The sequence below is a fragment of the Neovison vison genome, chromosome 7 (genome assembly GCF_020171115.1).
Source record: "Neovison vison isolate M4711 chromosome 7, ASM_NN_V1, whole genome shotgun sequence".
Classification (NCBI taxonomy): Eukaryota; Metazoa; Chordata; class Mammalia; order Carnivora; family Mustelidae; genus Neogale; species Neogale vison.
This window is the reverse complement of record NC_058097.1, coordinates 104445509-104467707: the sequence shown is the minus strand read 5'-3', so window position 1 is coordinate 104467707 and position 22199 is coordinate 104445509. Positions and strand designations below refer to the sequence as shown.

At 52.6% G+C, this 22199-nt stretch overlaps 1 protein-coding gene across 3 annotated transcripts in view; it reads right to left on the bottom strand.

Annotated features, from left to right (window-relative positions):
- ZBTB16 (zinc finger and BTB domain containing 16) overlaps nucleotides 1–22199 on the bottom strand; it is a 184104-nt gene that overhangs the window by 78165 nt on the left and 83740 nt on the right. For all 3 annotated transcript variants that reach the window (XM_044257875.1, XM_044257873.1, XM_044257874.1), the window contains exon 3: nucleotides 12229–12326. In XM_044257875.1, the coding sequence (XP_044113810.1) occupies nucleotides 12229–12326 (98 nt within the window). The remainder of the gene's footprint in view (nucleotides 1–12228; nucleotides 12327–22199) is intronic.

The following is a 22199-nucleotide window of genomic DNA, read 5'->3' as shown; positions in this document are numbered from 1 at the left end:
GTGATTTCTGTCAAATAAATAAATAAAATCTTTCAAAAAAAAAAAAAAGGGCTCATAAGCCACCCAGCAGCTCTGACGGCCCAGGTCCAAGGCCCTGAGCAGAAGCCCCAGCCGCAGGATCCCCCCTAAGGGCAGGGCCTCACCGGCTCTCCCTGTCTCAGCCTCCCAGGCTCCCAGACACTGCTTATCCCCACAAATAGAAAAGCGAGCACCGGAACAGGTACAGCAGTGTGGTGTGCTAGAAAAGCAAGGGGCGGTGGGGGGTGGGCAGACAGCTCTGGCTCCAAATCCAGCTCTGCCACTTCCTAGCCATCTGACCTTAACGCAAGTGACTTCAACTCTTGAAACCTTCCTGTCCGCCCCTGCAAAATGGAATCAGCCTCTCGATACTCCAGAGTCAATGTAGGATATCTGAGCTCGGACACACAGAGCGCCAAGCACTGTGCCTGAAACACAGCAGGCCTTCGGGAAAGTGCCTTTCTCTCCTTCCCTTGTCCCTACCGTCCATCCTGAGCCATTTACTTATTCAACAGATCCCTCCTGAGAGCCTGCGAGGTGTCTGACCGTGGGAAGGCAATAGAGCCTGCGGCCAGTAAGGCTTGCCTCCATCCTGGTCTGGTCATCCAGACTGCTGCGTCCCAGGCCTGGCAGGAAGAAGGAGGGAGTTTCGGAGCAATTTCCTCCCAGACGGCCAACCACGCCCTCACCCACTCCCCCACCCCCGTTAGTTTATTCCAAAAATGAGTTACAACCACCGTGCAGCTTGCTCGGCTAGGTAGGAAGGGGGATGTGGAAATAAATCACAGGTTCTGAAGAAGCTCAGAGTCTAGCAGGCAAAAAAGGACAAGCAAATAAATAGCTATGACACAAAGAAGGTGACAGGTGCCATAAGAGGGGGTAGATAAATGGCTCCGAGCAATCAGATGGGGGGTGGCCTCTTGTCCTACCCAGACAGACACATCCTATGGCTGCGCTGGCTGCCTTTAAAAGACAAGAGAAAAAGGAGCACTCGCCGGCTGGCACCATTCCTAGCCCAGGAAGCAGGCAGGAGCTATTTAAAAGGACTAGAGGCAGGTTAGAGCCTCTTCTGGCAATTTCCAAAACTTGAGCTTCCTCGAGCTGGCTGGGTAGCTGGACCGAACTAGCCCTGTCCAAATCCTACAGATCTTAAAATAATAATAATAATAAAAATAATAATAACTTAGCTGTTGCCAGGATGGTAAAAGAACCTGGCCATTCAAAGGAAGGGTCCGCACGGGGTGGAAGGGGAGGCTGGCGGGGGAGAGGAGGAGGGGACGGGGCAGAAAGGGAAACGCCCCCCAAATATGGATCAGGACAACCAGCGAAGAAATTTATGCATTGTAGTTGCTTTACTACCTAATTAATTCAGTAATTTCAAAAACAATTTTATTTATGTTCCATTTACCACATCAAAAGTAAAAAAAAAAAAAAATCCTACTGATGCTAAAATAATACCTCAAGGCATCTATTTTTAATCAGTTTAAAAGGGGGGGGGGGTTTAAAAAAAAAAAAAAAGTCTGGTTTCTATACAATCTCTCCCGGGCAGACCACCAGCCCTCAGAGAGGGAGAAAGAGAGAGAGAGAGAACACAGCCAAGCCCTCTCTGAGAGCCTTCCTGGCTGCTCAAAACCGAGCTTGTCAAAAAAAACAAATCCATAATGGCCCGAGGCTCCTCTCCAATCTATTTTCTGCTCAGCTGGTTTTAAATGAAGTTATTATGAGTCATTAAAACACCCGCAAGCCAGTGGAAGTCAGCCAATTACAATTTTAAATTTAGCCCGTTCTCTGCCCCATTCTCTTGTTTTCTTCCTCTGCCCACAGAATGCTGCTGCTGGTACTTCTTCCCTCCCTTCCTTTACCCAAAGTGGAAGAGACAGTTATGAAAATGCAGAGTAGTGCACGGCAGGCAGAATCATTCACATGAAACTCAAATTATTAAATTACAAAAATGCAAAGCAGCAGCCCCCTCCAAAGTCGACCCATGTCTCTCACTGGCCCACTGGATTCCTCAGAAACTCCAGACCCGGATCTAGAGGGCACAGGGCTCGTTTTTGAAAAATGAAAATGTTCTTCAGTGGGGTCCTGTTGAGAAACACGCCCGTCTGTCACGCGGCGTCGACGTGCTCGGGGCCGAACCCACGAGAGGGACACACGCCACCAACATTCAAGAATTCATAACAAACAATGAAGTTCAAATTGGGAGGTAACGCAGGCTTCGCAATCAAGCATGAATGTCGGTAGAAGTCACTAGATATGATGAGCTCATTTAGTTTTTAAATCTGCAAGGTAATGGTCTGTGCGGGGCCATTACAGCAGAGGAACAATTTTGAGTATTTCACGTAAACGCTTCTTCTCAATCTCTCTTTTCTCCCAAACACATGCACGCGCACGCACACATGTTCACACACTCACATACATAAATCCCCCTCATTTCTGGGAACCTGACTGCAGCTTCTCTGCACCCTCCAAGGAGTCAGTGGTGTCCTTCCCAAAGAACTGTCCATCCTCCTTTCTCCATGGACCCTAAGGAACTGAAGAGTCTGGAAGCTCCAAGGAAGACACTCCCAGACCTTTATGTCTACTTCCATCAGCCCAGGGTTCCTCCCGAATCACACAGGCACGCGCGTGCACGTGCACGTGCGCGCGCACACATACATACACACGTGCGCATGCCCCCATGTGCCCCAAGAGAACCAGCGCTCTGCCCCAGGCTGACACCCTTCGTCTGCCCAGGGAGGCAGGAGAACCAAAGTCACAGACCCGAGCAGGTAGGGCCTCTAGGAAAAGGGTGGCTGTCCTGTCATTTCATGGCCAGTCCCTAAAGGCCGGTGTGCAGGCCAGGATGCTACCGTGTGCCTTGATCTCCCCGGCGGCGCTGTGTGCGTGGGACTTTCTATCTGGCCCCACCTGCCAGCCTCATTGAGAAGAGAACATGAAATCCGCAGAACGTGAAGTCCGGACCCCCTGGGACTAGAGGCCATTTACCCAAGGCAGGAGGATCTGTCCTGACCCCCATGGGAATGCAAATGTGAGGCCTGTGACCACGGCTGCACTTTGAGGGGGGAGGGAGAGTCCCCAGGATGGAGCCGATGTCACCCTCCTTGGCCTTGGCTTTGACTCTCCCTACTCTGCTACTCCCACTCTGGGGCCTTCCACCAGCAGCTCCTCGCTGCCGCTCTAAGCAGCCGGTCCTCCCTGAAGGAGCACCCGCTTCAGCAGCACGTTTGTACCCCAGGCCCTCCCTGGCACCGCCAGCCTGTTCCCTGGGGCGGGTCCTCACACCTCTAATCCCTCCTCTTCTGACAGACGGTTCCCCAAATTGTGTAAGCTGCAGGCCCCACCAAACCGAGAGCTGCCCCGAAACACCAGCACGTCGCATTACTCACCGAATTCTCACCGAGAGCCCTCGGAGGGTGACGCACAAGGCCAGGTCACTGGTGTGTGAGGGTGCCCAGGGGCGCTGACCCCAGGGGCCTGGGACAGACCACCGTCAGCATGGCACCAGCAGCAGTGTCCAATATGGACCTTGCAAAACCAAACCCCGCTCTCCCAGTGGCCCCTGCCCAGCTCGACTCGAGAAAACATCCAGGGACCCAGGGGGAGCAGAAGCCAAGCCAGGAAGCCCCATGCTGCTCCCTGAGAGGCCAGGGCAGAGCACACAAGGTTCCAGGCTCTGGAAGGACTCGCTCAGGAGTCGTCCCCGGGCCCTGCCTGGTGGGACATTTTGTTCCCCAGCCCAACCCCACCCAACTGCCAAGCTATGATGCTTTGAGGAGTGAGAGAGGGAGAGACAGACCAGCGACGATGCATGGAGACAAAGACAGATGAAGACCTGAGAAAGAACACAGGAAACACAGAGGAGCATCAGGACGGGGCTGGGGCCAAGATGGACGTCAGGACAGGGACAAAGAAACGGTGTGAGAGGAGACTGGGGGACAAGTGAGAAGAGAAGAGAGGCACGCCGAATCGCAGCCTCCTGCCACCACGGACAGCCCAGAAGAGGGCGCTCAAAGGCCCGCGGGGAGCCATGCCGCTGGAATGGCCGGACCCCACCAAGTAGCCCCCCGGCCCAGGGACTGGAGGGCCGGGGGTGACGGCCACAGCGGAGAGCACGGACTGAACGCCCACAAAGCCCGGCGGGGGGCACGTCTGGGAAGCAAGAGGTGTGGACCTTTGGGGTGGGCCCCACACCAACATCCTCCCCCACCTACAACCCCAGAATCTAATCACCCTCGGACCAAAGCAAGGGCCAGTGAAACAGCTCAGAGCTTAGGAAGGACGGAAGGAGCAGGGGAGAGATTAGGAGAGAGAAGGAGAACAAACAGGAGACAGACAAGGAACCCCCCCCAACCACCTCTCTAGGGCCATTCCCTTCCCCCAGGGGACTATCGCCGCCCAGACTCACTGCCAACATCACAGGGTGGTGGGAGAGGGCGTGTGGCTGAGAAACCACCCTATTCTGGGGGCCATAAACATCAGAGACAGAGAAACACCAGAGACAGAAACACACACACACACACACACACACACACACACACAGAGGTTATTACATAATTTCCACTTTCTTTCCTCCACCCTTAAAGTAATGTTCTATCTGACAGGCTCCTCTCTGAGGGGGGAAAAATGACAAATCCAATCCAAAATTCAACAGCCTGTGTTCTGTTCGGAGAGCACACAGTGTACTGTACAGCCCATAAAACTCCAAACAGCCTCCAGACACTGCTGCAATCGTCCTCCATCAAAACACTTTGTCTTGCATACAAAAATAAGATACAGCGCTGAACGGAATACAAAATCAGCCCATTACAGTACAGGGAGACTGCTACTTAGCAACCAGGGGGCTCTAAAGCCTCGGTGCTCTACAGGAAGCAAAATCTGTCGAGCCTGTTGGGCAAATGATAAACATTAGCAGTATTAAAAAACACAAAAGCCATGTAAATGGATAGACATAATGTGGAAGCGAATTTATAGAATAAATTGGGACGGGGGACTTGGGTGCAGGGGGAGAGGCTGGGATTCAGAGGGGTAGAGGCAACGAGCTTCCCCAACCCCTGCTAAGGCACCATATGGAGAGAGAGACATGTGTATTTGGTGGGGAGGGATATGCGAACCCCTTTTCACACAGGGGCTGTAGGTGCGGGGCGGGAGGCAGGGGAGGGGGGGAGACGTGGTAGAACACTGTTTAATACAATGACCTGCAATGAACTTTGCCAGCTTCCTCTGTGGCGCTGGCCCGGCTGGCCGTCTTCAGGGCTGGGAAGCCGGGCCACGCGCACCCGGCAGCACCGAGGCGGGCAATTGTGGGGCTTTACCTGCCTTGAGGGGGGAGGCACCACACCCAGGGCTATCACAGGACCTGTCACTTGATGTAAACACAACCCTTGGCCAAAAATAAATAAATAAATAAAAAGTTTAAAACAACAACAACAACAACGACCCAGACAACGAAACCAAAAGCACCCCATCTGGGCTGGAAAAATCAGTATATTTCATCAGGTAAAGGGGAAAAATACTCTGGCTGTGAATCAGCAGCAGGGTTTCGGATCCCAGCCAAAACAGGAGCTAAAAAGCAAAACCATATTCTTCTGGTCTCCATTTAGGCTCCTGAGGCAGAAAGCGAGAAGGGGCGGGGGTGGGGGGGTGGTGAGGAAGGGGGCAGAGGGGGGAAGAAATGTATTTTTCATCAGCCAGTGTATAATTTATAAACAGCATTAAACAGTTTTTGTTTTCTTTTTCCTCTCTCCCGTGGATGGGCTTGGACAGCAGTCAAGCCTGCATTAATTTCTGCTTTGGGTACAGTGTGTTCTTGGAGGCACATCTGCAGGCGATCATAAACTCTCTGGAATGCTGGCAGAACATCCAGGCCTGCCGGCAGGCCAGTGACGACACCACTCTGGGAAAAAGTTCGGGAAGCGGGCCAAATTCAGGGCAGGGAGGGGGAGAGACAGACCGAGAGCACAGTGTTCAAGAGTGCGCGGGGAAAGTGGCTGCTTTTCCCCTCTTCCCCTCTGTCTGCACCCCAACATCCACGCAGACCGCAGACCGTGGGCCCCCGAGCCACTCCCAGCGGACCCTCCCTGTGCTCTGAACTAATCCCCCCACACACACACACACACAGAGCCTGCCTCTGCAAGGCGTGTTGAGGGAGATAAGGGGCCTCGGGAAGTTTCTTCTGGGTCATCTGGTTTAGCCTGATGGCGTGGCGCGAACTTGAAGAACAGACAGGGACATTCGCCGAGAGCAGGCAGAGAGGAGATGAACCTGCCTGGATCCCCCCTGCCCATCTGAGGCTCAGAGGTGCCAGCTGCAAGCGGCAGGTCCTGAGAGGCCCCCGTTAAACCCAAGATGCCTCTCCCGTCAGCTTGAGGACCATGCCTCACCACCACAGGGAACTGACCAGCTGCCATGCTTCCCTGTCTTTGGGAAGAAAGACCCTGAACCCCAAAGCTAAGTGTTCCAAAAAAGAAGAAAAAGGAACAAGTACAGTCCGTAGATCTTTGATGTCTCATAATTTCTTTCCCTTCCACGGGATCAGGACAGGAGAAAGCTCAAGAGAACCAATCTGGTTTCTGGCCCCAACCCTGCCAGGCCTTTTCCTGCCAGATGGGATGACCCAGGCCCCCGATGATAGGCCCTGGCCACCCTGTGCTGTTGCTGGAATCAGAAAATCCATCAGCCAAACACCATATTCCTTCCCAGTGGCTCTGATAGGGGGAAGAGACTGTGTCAGGGGAGCTTTCTCAAGAGCCATGGCTCACAACACTGGGAGAAAGGCAGGAGGGTTGAGTACAGGGGACTGACCCCTGGGAGGACTGGACTCCCAAAGGAAGGCCACCCTTAACCGGGGCTGGAGGCATGGGCCTATCTGCCCTCCAACCATGCCCCAAGATCATCAGGCACACTGCTTCTCCAAGAGGGTCTGAGAAATCCTATGCTCCAGGTTAGTGTACATCAAAAACCCCACAGTCCTTTCTTTCCAAGGGAAAAAAAAAAAAAAACAAGTGTCACTCTGTCACTCAATCCTAAAGTGGTTCTCCAGTGTTGCAGGTAAATGCAGAATATTTTGGTATTCAAGGCCTCCACAATCCTGCCTCATCCCGCTGTTTCCAAAGCCTGCTCTCTAGAAGGGACACCCTCCCCCTGTGAGTTCCTCCTAGAATTTTCTTCTGGTGCTTTGTGCACACAAATGTCTTTGACCATGACCTTACAATCAAGTATCTCTCCTACTGAATGGTCATAAGTTCCTTGAGGGCAGGGATGCTGTAAGCTCTCTCCAGTGCTAAGTACACAGAACCTGAGGTCCACTCAGCACTTGGTAAACGTCCACTGGCTGCAAAAATGAATAAGACTCCCGTGGCAGGCCACGGAAACACGGGAACCTCTAAATAGCATGCGGTCAAGTCAGAAACAGGGGCAAGCCGTTCTGGGTTTGCTCGCTTCTAATCCAGCAGCACTGGCGCCAAGCTGTGGGAGATCCTACCTAATGGGAAACCTTACACCAGCAAATCCCAGAACTAACCCGAGCCACCGCCTGGGTCTGTGGTCTCTGTACAGACATCCCAGGGCAAGGAATCACCACTCAAGGGAGAACTGGGAGTGGCAAGGACACAGCAGGTCGTAGATGCTCTGGGACCAATCCCCACAAGGCACAGGGCTGCACAGGGTGGGGAGCGAGAGGTCAGAGTGATCCCAGGACGTGGAGTGGCTTGGATTCCTGCCCTGCTCACTGCCACAGTCCTGCACCTCATGTCCTCGTTCTAGAAGGAGCAGCTCTGCAAAAGCATCCTAGGTGGTCACTCTCCTGACCTGACCTTCCTTTCCCAAACCCACCTCCGAGAAGGCAGGGTGTCGCCCGGATCAATCTCATTAGTTAATGAGTTAGGTTATTGTTTGTTAATTTAAACGTATTGTTATTATCAGGTATATCTCATAAACACTTGATTAGTTAACGCATTCAAATCGAAATAAAAACTTCAATTAAACTGAACATTCCCTACTACCATTTAGGGTCTTAAAAAAGAAAAAAAAAAGGGAGAGAGAGAGAGAGAGGGAGAGAGAGGAAGAGAAAGAAAGAATTGTCTCCAAGAAGGGCCTCCTACAGGGCAAACTTCTAATTAAACAAATTGTCAATTTCAACACAATGAAAACTGATTTAGGAGTGTAAATTTAGTATTCTAGTCACTGAAAATAAAACCTCACATCGTCGGCCTCGTACAGGCTGACTTCCTCGGAGAGGGAGACGCAGAGGACAGGAAGACAACGTGAGAAAGGGGCCAAGCCCAGAAGGAAGAACGAGCAGGCGCATTTCATCCTTTCCTAAATAACATCTCCGCAAAGTCAGTGTGGCCTGTTCTCCAGCAGCGAGAAGCTCTCTTCTTGCCTCCTCCCTTCACCCCACCCCTGCCAGATTAGAAAAAAAAAATTAATCGTGTATGATGACAAAGTTGGCTCAGCACTCACTGTACACACTGTACCCACAAGGCTGGCTCCCCGCCAGGCCTGGCCCCAAGCCAGAACTACAATAACAAACACAGGCCATGCTAGCCAAGAGGGGGTTGGGGGCAGCCAGCGCGTGAGCAAGGAAGTGCGAGCGGAGCACTGTTCAGCTGGGCCGAGCAGAAGAAAACAGCAGGAATGTACCTGCCCAGGGCAGCCATGACATTGAGGGGAAGCCAGGAGCACCGTGACCCGCACCCAGATCCCTGGCTCAAGCCTCCAGGGCCTGCCCCTTTTAAACAACAACAAAAAAAATGTCTCCAGGGTTCTGGGGCTAAACGGTCTGCTGTTTTAGGCTCTACAGGGCCGCTCCAACCCTTGGCGAGAGAGTCTGCAAAGTGGGTCGCTAGCACTGCACCCCCTCAGGAGCCCCTCTTGCTGGCGGCTCCTAGGAGGGAGCCCTCGAAACCCAGCAGCAAGAAAATCTCCCGTCATCTAACCGAGGTCGCCTCTGAAACATCCCAGGGTTCTGTTATCGTGCAACTGGCAGAGGAGTCAGAATGTGTAGAACCCTGCTTCTGCCACTGGCCCCCGAGAGAAGGCTTGGCACGCCTGGCCCAGCCCTCCAACACCGACCCCCAATCCCCCTCCATCGGGATGGGAGGCCGTCCGGCGTCTCAGGGGGTGCGAACAGCTCAGGAAGAGGTCTAGCCTCTCTAAGCCCTTGTTGCTATTTCTTTTCAAGACATCCCAGCAAAGGGTGAGAGGTATGCAGGACAGCAGAAAGCAGCCACAGAGAATAGAAGTATCAGAGTCTCAGAAGGCTACGAGCCATCTGCAAAGGCGAATTAAAGCATGATGATGACCCTTATACCTCCCCCATCACCAAATCCTCTTTATCAAGGGCATCGGCAAGTGCATTGCAGAGAGCCAAGTCACCCGGCACAATCAGATGTCATGCAGAGGAGAGCCTGGGGAGACAGGACCCAGCTCTCAGAGCTGCTGGGGGCATTGGGCTGAGACCATAGGACCATGCAGTGGCATCTCAGCCGGGACGGGAGTGCCGGTCCTCAGGTGGCCACTGGCTGTAGAGGGGTGGTGCAAAGCCACTCCCTTGCCTGAACTGGGGGCTCTGGGCCCCCCTGCACGTGGGTAAGCAGTGTCTCCCCCTCTGCCCCTCCCACTGGCATCACCAGCGTGGCCGGGACTGGCTCACTCACACTCAACCAATACTGGCTGGGGGGAGGGTGGGGGGGGTAGAGGGGCTCCTGGCTGGCCCCCAGGGAACCTCTGGGAGACAGTCCACACCATTGGTATTGCAGGAGGGACCCAGCAGGGGACTAGAGCTCCCTGACATGCTCCCCCAACTGCTTTCATTCATCTGACCAGTTACCTAGCAACTCCAGCAATGGGCCAGGCAATGTGCCACTCATAACGGGGACAGACCCTGTCCCCACTTGCTTACAGTCTATCAGAGGAGCTAGGGAGAGGGAGATTCTATTTCCGGAGAGCTGATCGTGCATCAGGCCCAGGGCTAAGGGTCCGATGGGAGCCTCACAACGCCTCTGAGAGAGTTAAGAGCTCCCGTCTTACAGATGAGGATACAGAAAAGCTTTCATTTCTCGCCCAAGACCACATGGTGAAGGAGGTAGGTTTCCCAATTTCTATCCCTGACTCCAAGCAGGGGAGATAAGGCAAGTCCATAAATAACCAGAACACAAGGAGGAATGACTGTGCTCACAGAGCTTCAGATAAAGACATACGGACACCCAGAAGAAGGCAGGACGGCTCCGGGCTGAGGGTGGAGGAGGGCATTGCGTAAGGAACCTCAGACGATCTGGCAAGACTAGGAAGGGTTATTCCAAGCAGAGGGAATGGGGTGAACAAAGCCACAGAGCTGGGAAAGCAAAAGCTGTGTCCGTCTACACAGAGCGCAAAGCAACAAGTAGCTGAGCCTGGCTAGAGCATTGGATTCAAGGAACAAGGAAGGAGAAAGGATGCTCCCAAGGCCAAGTTCCGGAGTGGGCAAGGGAGCTTTAACCACAGGCTGAAAAGTGCATTACCCGCATGGAAGTGTCCAGCACCACACACAGACCACACAGGGGCCTGCAGCAGCGAGCACATAAACCAAGACCCGCTCTCTGTGCTTGGGGGCCGGCCAAGCCGGCTGGCAGGCGGCTCTGAAACCCCACACCGAACCCCAAACGGCCTACAAAACTGAAGGGAAACAAAAAGATACAAGGTGCGTTCTATAAAAATTGAACAAAGGGAGTCCGTGAGGACCAGGCAGATGCTGGACACAGGAGGTCTGGACTCAGGACTGCAGACCATCGTGAGGGAGGTGGGCAGGAAGAGGAAGGTGCAGGGGAACAAGGTGTGGGAGTGGGTGACCTTCCAGGGAGGAGGAGCGGAACACAAAGATGTGGGGACAGATTGCACGTGCTGAGACCGGCCGCCACCTCCCGGGGCACAGTGCCCGGATCTGGAGGGAGAAGGATGGAAAGCAAGTAGGGGTTAGGGGACTTTAGGAGGCACCACGAATGCCAGGGAGAGAGCAGCCCACGCTGTGCAGAGCCACACAGACTTTGCAGCAAGACCGTGGCGGCCTGAAGCACACAAAGCACCAAAACAGCATTTGCTCGACTGTATGGGCAACGCGAGGACAGACAGCAAACCGCCAGCCAGGTAGAAGCTTCTGGAGTAAAGGAATGGGAGCATGCCTCAGGGTCAGAGCTTTGGGAACGGGGGAAAAGGAAGGCGAAGCAGAGGCAGTCAGCATTTACTGACCACCACCTGTATGCCAGGGCATAGCGACGCACATTCTGTCACTGGATTCTTTAGAAAATGGATACAAGCTAGCTAGGCGAGACCTGTACCTCACCAAGGCAGAAAACGGACTTTGGGGGACAGATCCGCCTGAGGTCACATGGCATATACTATAGACGAGGTCTGAACACTGGCCTAGCCCCAAAGCCCTTGCACGTTCCACAGATGCTGGAAGATGAGGCGCAGGAGGCCACGTGGGACCAAGACAGCAGAGGTCCACGTGTGACCATAAGGAGATGACCCTCACCTCTCTCCTAGAATGTGACTCCAAGGGAGAAAGGCAAGGGAATCGGAAGGAAGACAGTGCTGGCCCCGTAGGGAAGTCTGGAGGCCTCTACAGCTTACCCCAGGCGACCCCCGGCCTCAGAGCAGCACCATGAGACCTGGAGCCTTCCCTCCACCAAGATCACGCGGGCAGCTGGATGTCAGGTGTGTCCACTCCCCCTGCCTCACGGGGCAGAGCGGCTTTGCCCAAATACAGGTGAATCTCCCCGCAGCCACACAGCCGACCCCCCCCAGAAATGGATAAAACTAACTCGCCAAAGACAGCATGCCGTAACTAGGTCTGTGTTCCAACCTTTCTCTATCTATTCAGTCAAAGGCTCCTGTATAACGTGACCCCAAGAGTCAGACTCAGGAACCCGTGAGAACTCAGCACCACCACTGTCGGGCTGACCAAACCATCATCTGTTTTGGAAGGTCCACCGCACCTCGGATGCCTACAAAGCCCTGGGGAACCCACGAGGACATGAGGAGGGGTTGGTGCAGATGGTCATGCCATCAGGATGGGCCCTCTGCTCCGTGAACCTGGAGGGACCATCCACAGGATGCAGTGACCCAAGGTCCCGGCCGGCAGCAGGGACATCCGTGCTCTGAGTGGGGGCGAAGGCGGGCCAGACGCAGTTGCCTGCGCTCGAACGGGCCGGTCAGGGCAGCATCGCCTACCTGAATGAGCCAGTAAGTGCATTCTCAGGCGCAAACTATCCAGGAACCGCTTTCCGCAGAGCTCACACCCGTACGTCTTCACGCCACTGTGCAGCTTCCTGTGGGGAAAGGAGAAGAGAGGTTGGGGCTGCTCCGGCCGGCTGGAAGGCAAGCCCACCCGCACCTGGGGGCTCCGCAGCCACCCCTCCGGCAGGTGAGCAGGAGGGAGGGGGAAGCTGGGCACGGCTGCTGCCGACGGGCACCGACGGAGATGTCCCTGCATGCGCAGCCAGGCTCGCACGCCCCTCTTCCTTGGACGCTGCCAAGAAAGAGTCTACTCCTGGGCCTGTCGGAGAGCTGAAGAACAGGGCTCTCCCTACTACACTGTCTAGGGGCACTGAGACCAAGGGAGGAAAGCCAGCTCCGGTTTCAGGCTGAGGAGGAGGCAGCACGGGAGGGTCACCAGTGACCTGGCACTGACCATCCGTGGAGGCCACCTGCCTCGGCATCCCCTGGTCCCATCAGGCCTCACGGTGCTGCAGCCGTTCACATGTCCAGCTCCCTAGCGACGCTGCCAGAATCAGGAGGCCTGCACCCGTCCCCCTTCTGTCTCTTATCCCAGGTTCCTGTGGCAGGGACTGGCACATAGTAGGTTTTGAACCACTATAGAAAGGATTTGCCGACGTTCTGGACACCTCCAGATTTTCCGAGAGCTGCGGGGAGTCTCCAAAATGCACGCCCCTCCCTGGAGGCCCAGCCTTAGTCTTCCCTCTCCTTTTGGCTAGAGGCTGAACCCCAGCAGAAAGAGAGAGCGCAAGAAAAGCGGGAACATCGTTCTACAAATATCACGTGGGGCTTTCCGAGTACAGTCACACACCTTATGTCAGTTTACGACACTGCAATTCTGTGAATTGGGTTTGACCTATAGGATCACCCCGGGAAGAAAGCGGTCCTGCTCACAGTGGCCACACGCCCAGCCCATGGCAGTGCCCTTATCCCAACGACCCAGCGGCGGAGCCGGGTCGGGTCAGGGAAGCGGGCAGGCTCGTGGAGAGCCGTGCGCTAGGAAGGTGGTCTGTGCGCAGCAGGCCGCCGAGGCTCAGAGCTGCTGGCTGCTGTGGGGCCATCTGGCCCGGAACGCTGACTTTCCTCCCACCCACACTCCTGTTCTCAGGCCCTTACTTGCCACTGCCGGATCCAGGATCCACCTCCACCGTCTCTGTGCCGTGCCCTGAGGAACGGGGCAGGCCACGGCAGCCAGAGGCAGGAGCTGATGGAGGCAGGACAAGGAGGAGAGCCCACGAGGCTCTCTTAGAGCAACAACCTCTGGCCATCAGACGGTGATGGGTCGAGACCACAGTAGAAGGCTGGAGGGCGGCTGGTAGGGACAATGACAAAACCCAGGGTGTGGAGAGGAGGTACTCTCTATGCAGGCCAACAGCGCCCAGATCTGAGCCTCGGAGCCCAGGTCACCATGAAGACACCAAGTCCCCCATGGCCACCATCTTACAAATCCCCGATGGGAACCCAGTGGGAAGTCAGAACCTCGCGAGCCCCTAGGTGAGCCTCTCAAGCGCCACAGTCCAGGGCCACCGGGGCCTGAGGGCCGCATGCCGTGTCCACACGCCCCGTCCCTTTCATGGAACTCTTTCTCAATCATGATGTTTTGTTTGCTCGCTTTCCCTTTACCTCCTTGCCAAAGGCAACAAGTAATTTCTCAATCACACACACACACACACACACACGCGCGCGCGCACGCACACACACACGCGCCTGCATCCCTGACACTGCAGTGCACCCCACCCCCATATTACCTCACTCCTGGCCATGGCTGATCCAACCCAGTTGAGAAATACTAACAGTACAGAACATTTTAACTGAACACCCTTAACTCCAAATAGATTTCACAATGCTGGACACGGGGACATGTCCTAAGACCATTCTGGGTAATCCATGCTTTGAGACATGCACCCAGGTAACTGCATGTGTACATGTGCGGGTCCACACAAGCAGAGAGCCTTCCTGTCACTTACCCAGGCGTGGCAGACATCTGCTCTGTGGAACAGCAAAGGCTCACCTCCCAAATGTTTCGGCAGGGGAACCTCTTGTACACGATCGTGGTCGGGCATGGTGGATGGCCATGGATGGGTTTCTACCTCATTCAAGTTCATCTTTTCTTCCCCAGTGATTTCTCAGCTTCCAGGCGAGCCCCTGGTCTCAGGGGGCGGCTGACAGGAGGACTAATACCCTTCAGATCTGTTTCCCCCAGAGGACGCCGGAGGGACCAGCCTTCCAGTATCAGCACCCCCACCAGGATAAGTATCCCCAACCACACCCTTGGACTCTCCATCTCTTCTCCCTGATGGTTCCAGATCAAATCTCTCGATCCAGACCCCGATGAACACTTTCTGGATAGTCCCACTGCCTTCTCTCTGGATGGGAATGGATTTGCCTGGCAAATGGTAACAGTGGCTTTCCTGGCCCACTGGATCGATGTGGTGTGAAAGGTGATCTACACCTTGCCCCTTACTACGGGGGTAATAGGGTACAGGGAAGAATGCCGGTCGAGCAGCCAGAAGACCCAGATCCTCAGCCTGACTTGGTCATGAACTTGTCTTATGACCTTGGACAAATTATGTTGTTATAACCTGCCTGTGTTTTTTCACATATAAAGTGATGTGGATGATTTCTAAGGCTCTGGTCCCTTATGGAACTTAAATTTCATCCCTTTCCCTAGATTCCAAGGAATTCCCCTGTGGGGCATGATGATTTTTTCTGAGCCATGTTCCACTGTGTGATGTTCCATGATGCCGAGGAAGTCAGGCTAGGAGAGCCCAAGCAAAAATAGATACCCAATTGCAGAAACCTCCTTGTTCTAAGGCCTTCAAAGCCAGATGACCTGAGTTTCCTCCTTTATTCACTTGTGGTCTTTCAGTCAAAGACACTTCTGGAACCCATCAGTAGACTTTCTTTGGAACCACTCAGCTGCCACACATTTTCCAGGCTTCAGAGACACAGATGTCCTATCTTGTCTGACTGTTGGGGTAAGGACACTGCCTTGTACTTGACCCACTAACTCATTGCCCCACACAGGTTGCAGAGGGAAGCACAGCATCCCCGTGATCCGTACACAGTACGAGGACAAAGGTCCTACTCCATTGGCAGAGAGATGAAGGCAAGGCACACAAAGTTCAGGAGAAGAAAAGGGAGCACTTCACAATCCTAGGAGTCGAGTAGAGCCCAGCGCTGCTTTGCACCTGTCTTCTGTTACCATTCAGAACACCAAGGGATGGATATGGAAAGGTGGACGCTTCCAACTCACAGGAAAAGATGATGGTGGAGAAGAATCTGAGTGTGTTCAAGAGACTTGGCTGCCAGCAGATCTCTACGGCACAGTCTGCAGAAGGACCGGTGAGGACACAGAATCCCAGCTGGCTTCCAAGCAGAAGCGCACATTTGTACGAACTTAGGGTCTCTCTGTTCTATAGGCCACAGCCCTTCACTGTCGCTCCCACGACGTTACACCACGGATTTTGATTAAAATGGAAATTCTGTCCACCTCCGTCTTCCTGGCCCCACACACATAATTTCCCAGTCTGGTCTTGTCATTTTGAGAGGTCTAACTGCTCATGGCCATCTGAGGTCACCAGCCCCCACAGCAGCACAGGAAAAGAGGGCAGCTGGGGACATCTTTGCACCTTTCTGCATACGCCCTTGGTTTTCACACTCCCTTCTCTGAGAAGCAGCAACATTGTTTAACAGCATCTTGAAAGTAACCCAGTTCCATCATGGCCCAAGAACCCCCATTCTAGACTTCCTGGAGGAGCCATCAGGTCCTCGCCACGCACTGCTGGGGAAGGGGCTCAGGATCTTGGCCACCGCACACCCACCCCCCTCCACGCCCAGGAAGTGCTGCTATCCCAGCAAAGGCTCCCCCACTGGCCCACCAGCTAAACCCACAATGAATGTAAGAGATTTTCAATTATGTTCAAAAAGACATAGAAAAAATTAACCTTTAGCAGGTTTCTAGCTATTTTCTCAAGGGAACTGAATCATTATGAGAAATTAGAACAAAGCAAATCTGAACCTTTTACAAGGAACTTGAGAGAAAGACTCATTCCTTCTCACTGGTTCTCAACCACACAACTCTCGCTAGTCAGACCGAGCTAGCAAGATACACTAAGCCGTCTCTGGGTGCTAGAAGTCTGACAGTTCATAGATTCTGTCTGCTCTGGACTAGAAACCGTATCATGGCAGAAGTCATGCTCATTTCTCCTTTTCTTCATAGGACCTCGATTTAGAAGGGATTGCTCGGGGCTGCTTAAGAAATTCTTCCAGCTAACATGGGGTCCCTCCTCTCAATCTTTAACAGTATTCCAAGCCCAAGAGCTTCATGGGCACGTCCAACGCAGGGCTGGACCCTTGCCCTGTGGGTCCTGAAGTCCTCATAAGGAAGGCCAATGCGTCTTTTGCAGCCACACAGCAAGTGAGCTTCAACCCAACACCTCATTCTCAAGATGGGCCTTCATCTCCTCAGCCCAACTCGCACACAACAGCAGAAGGACTGGAGGCCAGGAGAGACCCAAGACATACTGGGTCCTCCTCACCCTCAACCTCCAGACATGGCCGGCCACAACAGGACTCCTTAAGAGCACCTCCTGTAGCTACTCTCTGCAGGAAAAGCTCAGCCCCTCTCCATCCTGAAGAGGGCCAAGGAGAGAACAGTGGGAGAGTCGGTTCCAGGCCCCAGATGGCCAATGTTCCATTTCTTCCCAAGTTCTTCTTCCCAGAAACAAGAGCAATCAAAGCAGACCAATGGGCAAGGAAGGTTTAGAGAGGGAATTCAGTTCCCAAAACCCCAGGGCTACACGCTCTCTCTCTCTCTCTCTCTCTCCCTCCCTTTCCTTCTGGGGATCTGCAAGTGCCTGACCCATAGGTTTTGCTGGGCAGACCAGCACTCAGAACTAGGGTCTGTCGATGGGGTAAGTGAGCAGGAAGGAACTACCCATCTTTGAAAAAGGGGAGTCCATCCTATAAGGGTTTTTATAAGGTTAAGTTTTCCTTGTTCTCACCTTAACTGATCCCATGCCCAGAACCAACACTTGGCTCTGGCCAGTGAGGCCCTCACAGTCCCTGCAACTTGCCCTCTCTTTGGTCTGAGCCGTCCCACAGGCAGAAGCTACCCTAACACTGGGAGCTTCTGCTTCCTCATCCCACCACCATCAAGTTGACCTACTCAGGGCTTCTAAGGGGTACTCAGAACAGGCAAGGATGAAACAGGACATTTTGAAGGTCAGATGTGAACCAAGGTCTGAATGACCCTCTTCTTTCAAAAGTCTGCTACCACCATGGAATCAATATTCTCCAAGATCCTCTTCTAACCATGGGAACCCAGCCACCATCTCACCTCCTCCCGCTCCTTCCTCTCTTGAGCAGGACTCGGCATGCTGCCACGTGTCCCCTGCGTGGTCATGGTTGGAGACATGCCCCTTCACAGAGCTCTGCCAACCTGTTCAGTCTCGAAAACAACAAATGATTCCCAAGCCCCGTGGTCAGAGAACCTCACCCTGGCCTTGCTCACCTCTCCAAGAAGAGACAGAACCAAGAAAGGAAAGAGCTTACATATTTCAGCAGTGGACTTACTCTTTTCTCCAAGATTCTTTAAGCTCAAAATGCACCTTCCATGTCCATTTACCTTTAATTCAAATGGCAAGAGGAAGGCCAAATTAACCATTGCATTCTGGGCTCCAATTTTAAGAAGGGATGAATAAAATGTTATAAGGCTATCAGGGATTTACACCCAAATGCAACTTCCGGGGAGGTTTCAAGGGGTTCCCATACTCAGTCCAATCTTCTGTACTTTTACACGTGCCTTTCTACAAGGAAGGGATACTCTGAACAAAGCCTGTTCTACGAGAGACCTCCACCCTGAACCAGGATATATGAGATACTCAGGGAATGTTCCCTACGGATTAAGAGTGACATTATCTTGTCCTGAGGAATGCCTCTTAAATGCCACCAGCAGGGACAGATTCCAGTCCAAGTGGGTCCTTAGTCACACCTGACATCATTCTCCTTATGTACTATCTTGGAGTATCAAGGCCATGATTTAAGACCAAACCATTTGTAAGTTCTTCCAAGCTAGAAGCTTCTTGAGGACAGGCAAGAGGTCTCTATTTCTGCCTCCAAACCCTCAGCACACTGCAGACAACCAGAGTAGTCACATGAGAAGCTATCGCTCATGAAGCAGTTGCCAACCACCCCAAGACAGAGGGCTACCTGACCACTGAAATCCAGGCCTGGGACCACCCGGCGTTGATGAAGAGAAGCCAGGAACCCTCGGGGCAGAAAAGAAAGAACATTTCTAATCTTGACTAAGGAGTGGGTCACTTTCATTTTCTCAAGGCATAAGGGAAATTATCCTTTTACCCACTCTTTTTTTTCCTTTTAATGTTGAGATTAGACAGTCATTGGACAAGCTGTGAATGCTTAGCTGGTATTACCACAAATTATCCTTGTAGCAATAGAGTTCATTGCTCCCTGACTAGTCAATATTAATAAACATTACCGAATGCTTTTACAACACAATTTATTTTTTAATATAGCTCTTTATGTATGCCATAAAGTAAATATACCAATAAAAGGCAAGGATTTCAAACAACAGATTAAAACACAAAACCAAGAACTAACAGAGTGCTAGTTAACGCCTTCCGTGCTGCACGATGGGGGAGACAGGACGCCTAGCGTGTGTCCCTCTCCTGAGAAGCCAGGCCCTCAGAGCTCTGGAGAACTGTGGCCGATCATTTGCTTTGGAGCCTTTCCAAGGGAGGGGGAGAGAACAACAGGGAAGGCATGTTTCCTCAAGAATGGAGAATCAAGGGGTGCCTAGGTGGCTCAGTGGGTTGAAGCCTCTGCCTTCGGCTCGGGTCATGATCTCGGGGTCCTGGGATCGAGCCCTGCATCGGTCTCTCTGCTCAGCAGGGAGCCTGCTTCCCCCCCCCCACACCCCGCTCTCCCTCTGTCTCCCTCTCTGCCTACTAGGGATTTCTGTCAAATATAAAAAAAAAAAAAAAAAAAAGAATGGAGAATCAAGGTGTAACACATGGGCTGAGATCCCGTTCTGGGGGCAGGACACCCAGGGTTCTCTCCGGCTCTGCTGGTAATCATCCAGTGACCTTGGTCAAACCACTTACCCTCTGGAGACTGCACTTTCCACCCTCCTCAGCAACACAAGGGTTGAGCAGATGATTTCTCAGGCCCTTTCCAACCAGGTTTATAACCCTGCAAGGCTGTGGGGCTGACAGGGGCCTATCTATGCTCACCAGATTGTAAGCTCCTTCCTGAAGGATCCATCCCAGTTTCAACCCCTCAGCCTCCGTGACCGAGCAGAGCCCAGAACCCAGGAGGGGCTCGGTTGCATTTTTGTTGAATGAATGAACAAACATGGGAGGGAATTCAAAAAGAAAAACGTGGAGGTTACAAAACACACACACACACAAAACACTTCCACCCCACACACATATACACACAAACATCTATCAGTCCAAGAACAGTGGTCCCTATTGTCCAAAAGAGAAGGCCTCCATGGGGCTGTTAGAAGAAGACTGTGCACCCTGCGTTGGCCTGGGAGCAAGGCCAACCTGGAGCTGACCCAGTGGAAGGAGCTGTCCCCAGCCTTGAAAATACAGGGACAATGGCACTCCCCATGGCTATAACCACAAGTACAGTGCCCCCTGATAAGGCTGCCCGGGTGAGTGCTAAAATACCGTGTCAGAAATGACAAAGGGGCACGCTAATCTCCCCAAAGCAACTGCTCTGAGAAGGGTCTTCATGGCCGCTGAGCACCAGGAGACCCGGGCTTCGGGCGGTTACGTAACGGGGCCTTTGTTTTAAAATACCGAGCTCTCCTAAGTCATTTATTTGAAATATCTCTATCAACAAATTTCACCAAGAACAAAAGTTTTTCATTTGTGTGCCAGGCTATAGGATGATCTTATCACACACAATCTCATACAGTCTCTTTCAACAAGGTCTTAGCGCGCTTATCTGCGAGGTTCCTGGTAGCCAAATATGATTGAAATGTTCTATTTATGTTCACTGGATTAAGGAGATGTTGCAAAACTGCACAAAAAAACCTGGCAGGTGTAAGCAAGGTATTACAGCCTGGGCGGTTAAGATCTGAGGGAAAAGAATCAATACACACTTTTGTAGCTTTTTTTTTTTCTTTCTTTCCTTTTTTTTAAAAAAAGAAACCAGAAAAGTTGTGCTTTTTGAAAAAAGGGAAGAGGAAAAATAGTAAAATGCCTTAAGATTTATAGCTTCTTAGCGCTTTTTCCAAACCCAAAATGGGGCACCATGATGCGTGCTTCCTGACGTCAGCCCAAGGAAAACAAAAATAAATCCAAAATATTCTCTCCAGATCCTAAAAGGCCCTATAAGGGAACTGAACTACGGTTATGGATGAGCACAGTTTTTCTTTTTCTCTCTCACACCCATAAGAGGCTTTCATTTCAACGAGCACAAATAGCCAGTTTCTGGGAAAACTGTTTTCAAAAAGCTCCAGATTCCTCCTTCATCCTCCCGTGTTGCCTGGGCATGAGGAGGCAGCCTTGTCGCCTGGTAATCTGGGCTCATTTTTACTTGAGCTTCTCACTTCAGCCATGAAGCTGAAATGCCACCTTCCCATCCCACTGCCCAGCCATGGATCCTCAGAGACTCTGGGAAATACCCGAGGTTATCAAGGGCCTAAGAAAGTTCTTTTCAAATTAAAGCCCTCTGAAAACCTCCTTAATGGGTTTTGCCTCATTCTTTCTGCTTTAGTACGCTGAAAATTAAATCCCGTCTCTATGAGGATTCCGAGCCGGGAGAGCCATCATCCCCAACCTCAGTTATGAGCCCAAGACGAGAGATTGGGCAGAGGAACCCGTACAGACACCAAATCCTACGGTGCAAGTCACTGTCATTGTCGAGAAGGAAAAGGTAAAAACACAAAAGATAGCCACCTCTTTGCCAATTCTTCTTTCTTCTAGAAAAATGTAAAAAAGAAATCTAGTCAATTGAGGTTTTAGAATAATAAGGTATTTACAGATCGCATCTGACTTTGAAAGGGTTTGCTGAGGATTACCTCAGCCACCCTGTGGCTCGGGAAGAGAGTGCTGCCCCCTGTTCTGTGAACTAGGAAACTGAGGCCAAGAGAGGCACCCTCCCATGGAAGCGGGTGGAAGGCTCCAGAACGCTCACCTTGGGATCCGTAGCCACAGGTACCCACCTGCAGAGACACTATCCATCTGGCCCATAATGTCCTCCCAGAGCCGCTCAGGAACAAGCAGAAGAAGGCCACCCGCAGGCCAGAGACACTAAGACCATACCCAGAGTCCAGAGACAGGCTGTCTCAGGGCAGCTTTACAGCCTTCTACAGAGAAGACCTCAGGGGAGGCACACCGCCTCATGCCTGCTGGACGCTCTTTCCACTCTCCTGTGAAGCAGGAACTGTGTGTGCCGGGTTCTAGAAAAGTAAGAATGCACCGGACCGGCCGGCCGTCTCAGCGGCTCACGGCACATCAGTAGTACTCGGCGTTACCGCACCTGACTGGTTTCCTTTATAGCGCTTAACCCAACTTACAGACATGCCCTGGGTTCTCTACCAGTGTTCTTCACCTGTCGTAGCCGCAGGCCCCTGCAGCCTTGGGGTCTGGCGCGGGGCCTGGGACAGAACAGGCATTCGCCACATTCGTTTTCAAGCAACACCTTCATTGAGGCGTCCACATACCACAAAAGTCACCCTTAAATATACCATTCGATGGTTTCTAGTATATTCAGAGAGCTGTACGACCGCCCCCGTGACATCGCCTCACAGAGAAACCCCGCACCTACTAGCAGTCATTCCCCACTGCTAGTCTCTGGTGACCCCTAATCTATTATCTGCCTCTCCTGAACATTTCCTATAAATGGAATCCTACAGTCTGTGTGGCCTTTAGTATTTGGCTTCTTTC